The sequence below is a fragment of the Triturus cristatus genome, chromosome 1_2 (genome assembly GCF_964204655.1).
Source record: "Triturus cristatus chromosome 1_2, aTriCri1.1, whole genome shotgun sequence".
Taxonomy (NCBI): domain Eukaryota; kingdom Metazoa; phylum Chordata; class Amphibia; order Caudata; family Salamandridae; genus Triturus; species Triturus cristatus.
The window spans coordinates 459,535,882-459,540,347 of NC_140580.1; the positions used below are offsets into that span (position 1 = coordinate 459,535,882).

At 50.4% G+C, this 4,466-nt stretch overlaps 1 protein-coding gene across 1 annotated transcript; it reads right to left on the reverse strand.

Moving 5' to 3' along the window:
- Window positions 1-258: 258 nt before the first annotated feature.
- Window positions 259-2,340, reverse strand: LOC146867493 (uncharacterized). Its single transcript, XM_085614986.1, has 3 exons — window positions 2,086-2,340; window positions 1,152-1,627; window positions 259-810 (listed from the first exon to the last, which is right to left on the reverse strand). Exons 1-3 carry the CDS (start codon window positions 2,279-2,281, stop codon window positions 511-513), a joined length of 972 nt encoding a protein of 323 aa, XP_085471112.1. The 5' UTR covers window positions 2,282-2,340; the 3' UTR covers window positions 259-510.
- Window positions 2,341-4,466: the final 2,126 nt, after the last annotated feature.

Genomic DNA, 4,466 nt, shown 5'->3' on the forward strand with positions numbered 1-4,466 from the left:
TGAATTTAAGCCTATGGTCCCTTGCTACGACACTACCAACAGCACCGTGGTACTCTTTTACGATAAAGCAACAGCGCATGGTGACCACACGGGCGAACCATTTAAAACATGCCCATTGGCACCGTAAAATTCTGCCTCACTGGGGTAAGGCGGGTGAAGATCTTTGTGATGAACAACGGTATTGGTCTACTATGTTGTAACTGCGTAATCTTCAACTCTACCGAGTTAACACACGTGCATCCCAGAAAACGAAATCCAACACACATTTTAAATAGAAAATCTGATGTTTTAATTTAATAGATATAATTTGAAATGCATATATTATATATATCAAACACAATTTTGCCTATTATCGCAAATACGTCAAAGCCATAAAGAAATCCAAAAAGATTAACGTCGGTCATTCAATATGAATACAGCAATGTATAAGTGCCCGCGAGCGGCACTGGCAGCGTCCCTGGTCGCCCTTTAAGAGTCCGTAGTGCTCATCCCTGCAGAGCAGCTCCTACTTCAGTAGTAGAAGGTCGGTGGCTCGATGTACCCCGGGGGCGCCTGCGCCGTGGGCTGCGCGTAGGCCTTGTAAGGGTCCATGGGATACAGGGAGGAGGGCAGCAACGTCGTGTAGGCCATACCTGCTGCAGGGTGGGTCAGGGGCAGCTGCCCAGGGGTGGCATACTGAAAGAAGGGAGCATAGGCCGGCTGTCCGTAAGGCAGAGCGTTGTAAAAGGGGGCCGCGGCGTAGGGGTCCGGCTGCATGTCCTGTAACTGGCGCTTCAGCTTCATCCGGCGGTTCTGGAACCAGGTTTTGAGCTGTGGAGAGAAGAGAACAGTTAGTATCTGGAGCAGAAGAGGGCCGTCCCCCGCACATCCAGCTAGACACCTCACCGAGGCAGGTCACGCAGCGCTAGAGTAACGCACAAAATGACTACAGTGCCAGGCCCGGTTTACGCATGCACAGAAAAATAGCACACAAAAACAGAGACTGCACGATAACACGCTCGCTATCAGCATACGGTACAGCAGACTTAAAACAGTTACAGCGCCTTAAAGTCTCTTTTACCTACTAGGGAAGCAATGCTGCAAGCACTGTCAGACTAGACTGCGCTTCCCTCTCCCCCCTATCCCCCAGGTCGGCCGTTGCAGAAACATACCTGAACTTCCGAGAGCTGTAGCTTGGTCGCCAGCCGGCGCCTCTCCTGGGCGCTGAGGTACTTTTGGCGCTTGAATGTTTTCTCCAGGCTGTTGATCTGTTCGCTGCTGAAGGCCGTCCTGATGCGGCGGCTCAGCCTGCTGTCCCCCTCCTTTGCGTCGGCAGAGTCCTGCGGGTGCAGGGGGCTGTCGCCATCTTCGGGGCAGACACTGCTGTCCTCCTCGTGGCTGTCACTGTCCTCGGGATACAAGCTGCGGTCCTCCTCCTCGGGCTGGGGAGGGCAGTCCACCGGGCACAGCCTGTCGTCCTCCTGGCTGGCACAGTCCAATGCACGCTCCAGATCCCGGCACCATTCCGACGGCCGCAGCCTGCTGTCCTGGGCAGGTGAAACCGAGGGGCAGCGCCTGCTCTCCTTGTCCTGAGGGGAGACGCAGTCCGAGCGGCCGGCTTCGCTCTCGTATCCGGAATCAACGCCACCTGCAACAACCAACCACAAATATTAGTCCAAGGTGCAAAAAGCCATAGGACTGACATAGAATCAAAGTAACACACCGCCCTTACCCTGCCACAGCACGCACACAACAGTTGGAGGCGCAACTATAAGCTACAGTTGAGGCTAAATGGCCAATTGGTTACTATAGCAAACTGGCCAATTATTGGTTACTAAAAAAAAAAATATACCCACTTATTAGCATTCCAATGTTGCCTCACAAAAATGCAGGATTCCTCCCCAAAGCTCGCTTAAAGACACACGATCTGAGGAACAGTAACTTTTAACACCATTTACGCTGAACGCCTCAATCTGAACTCCTTCCCACTGCCCTTACACACGCAGCCAGTCATTCATTACAGGAGAAATCACCCGGCCTTCCTGGCAATCATAACTTGTCATAAACAAGACCCTGCCCTCCAGAGGCACGTGCAGCCGTATTTACCTGATGTGGAAGATTTGGGTGCCAGCTGGGCCTGTTGGAGTGGCTGCTGGGGCGCAAGCCTGGGGTGTCCATAGAGAACCGATAATCCTTGGGTTGGATCGGCAGGCTGTGCTCGGAAAGCCGGGGTCTCCGTGGTTCTCGGCGGGCACCGGCTGCTCTGCGAGAGCCACTCGATGGAGAAGGGGGCCCGAGCCATGTCTGCGCCTTGAAGTTCTATGGGATCGTCCTGAGGCGCTAGGGGTGAGTGAATGAGCGGCCTCGGGAGACCCTGCCCTTTATACTGAGCCTCGCCCCGGGGGCTCTGCTGGGATAAACAGACATCAAAGCCCCAGATAAGTGCCGTCTAATTGTTATCAATTATCTCAAAGAAAAGCGGCCCTCGCAGCCTTCACACGTTTAGCGGCGCAGCCAGGGCTGGCTCCGGCAAGTCTGCTCTCCAGCTAGTTAACTCCATTGCAAGTGATTTACAGTTTACACAGCCTGTCACATCCTCCGCGAGGCGCAAACCGCCCCGCGGACATCCCCGCACCCCGGCGTCTCGCCCGGGGACCGCCAGCGCGCCATTTTACTATTACAAACGCTGTCACGTACCGAGGCCTCAGCGAGGCCCAAAAGAGCCGGGCAACAACAGAAGGATGCCCTCCGTGCCCAGATTCGTGCTAAGGAAACCACAAAGTTAATCATAAATGTACGGGAAACGAAAATACCCGTCGCTGGGATAAATACGGGAGGATGTCACGGTGCTAATGTGCTGTAAGAAGCTTGTAAATAAGGCATCTTCTGTCTCGCCCTGGATGCGGTTCACAGGTCTGGCTGCAAAAATAACACGAAATGCACACATCCCAGCTCTCCCCTTCAGGTGGAAGCTATGTGTGCCGGCAAAAATGATGGCGTTGCCTTTTGTTTTTTACTTTTACTGAAGTTTCTTGGGCACGAGGGGTAGGCCTTGAAAGCTCGTGGGGGAGTAGTAGGCGGAAAGGGGGCTGAGTGGGCATTTCATGTAGGGTAAAGGCCACTAGTTTAGGTCTTTTAATATCTGTGAGGTAAATTAATTCCAGGGGACACACTATATCTTGCTAAGTCGGCTGAGGGGTGGTTGGATTTTTATAAAACACTGGAAACATTGCTTCACCCAGTGCAAATAATCTGGCATTTCCCAGTCTCATACTTGAGTTTGTCTAAAATTAGCAGGTTTGACATTTAGATGTAAAATGCAGAGGGCGCCCAGAACAGCTTCCTTGCGTTAGACATTTTCTCAAAAGTAAACGCTGTCCTGAGAGGTAGATGGGGGGGTGGAGAGAGTGTAACAGTACACAATTTCATTTGAAAGTTGTTATACCCACTTAGTGTCCCATCGAGCCACATTTAATTAAACGTGCACTACTCGTTTAGACATGAAATTGTAATAATCTAATATGTTACAAAACACTGTAAGGTATATTGGGGGCATATTATCAAGCCAGGAGCTAAAACGGCGATAATGGGCTTGATAATATGCTCTGTGGAATTCCAATTGAAGCCCATGTTAGATGTCCTTCACAGCCAGGCGATAATTTTATCGCCTGGCTTGATAATATGCCCCTTAGAATGTAGATGGATATATTGCATAGTAATAATTAGGATGGCTATCTGTGCCGCGAGAAAACTATTGCTGCCAGAAGGTGTATTTTTTTGCCAGAGAGTGTTGGGATAATGCAATCTATTCCCCTATAAAATCCGGCCATTATGGATCAGTTTCTCCCTGCAGCTGCCTTTGAATCAGCCTGCACTGAGGTGATTTCCGAGTCTATCACAAGGCACCGTCTGCAGCCTGCCTACACTGCAAGAGGAACCCACCAAAGGCAGGCAGGCCTGGGCATGCGCCTGTTTAATCCCCAGAACAAACACTGGCTAACATGCTCAAGTCATAGGGAGACAAGACTATATCTCAGGTCTGAGCGTGCTTCAGACTAGAATATCCAGGTCTGCTTCACAGCCAGCTGATCTGACTGCATCCAATCATATCTGGAAGGATGATAACAGAGGGCAGCACAGTCAACGAGTCTGCGATGGGGCTACACTGCACTTACAGTGAAAAGAAGCCACCTTTCCACCCTTACATTGGAATCAGCGTCTAGTTCTGCATGTGCCCTTCATATATATTTTTGAAGGTGAGTTTTTTTCGCAGAGTTTTATATAGCGCGAACTTGACCCGAATCCAATAAGGTATCAGAGCGCTTTACATAGCACCAGTTATGTTACATGAGGACACACATTAATTTTTTGTTAGGCACGGGGAGATTAAGGGGCATATTATCAAGAAACAGAGTTAAAATTATCGCCGCTTTAGCGGCAGAAAACTGCCGTAGAGTATTCCAATAGAAGCTCATATTGTCACCAAA

Coding starts and splice junctions, on each gene's coding strand:
- LOC146867493 (XM_085614986.1), bottom strand. CDS start 2,281: ATGGCTCGGGCCCCCTTCTCCATCGAGTGGCTCTCGCAGAGCAGCCGG. Junction 1,628..2,085: donor ACCCAAATCTTCCACATCAG/GTAAATACGGCT, acceptor TGGTTGTTGCAG/GTGGCGTTGATTCCGGATAC. Junction 811..1,151: donor TACAGCTCTCGGAAGTTCAG/GTATGTTTCTGC, acceptor TTCTCTCCACAG/CTCAAAACCTGGTTCCAGAA.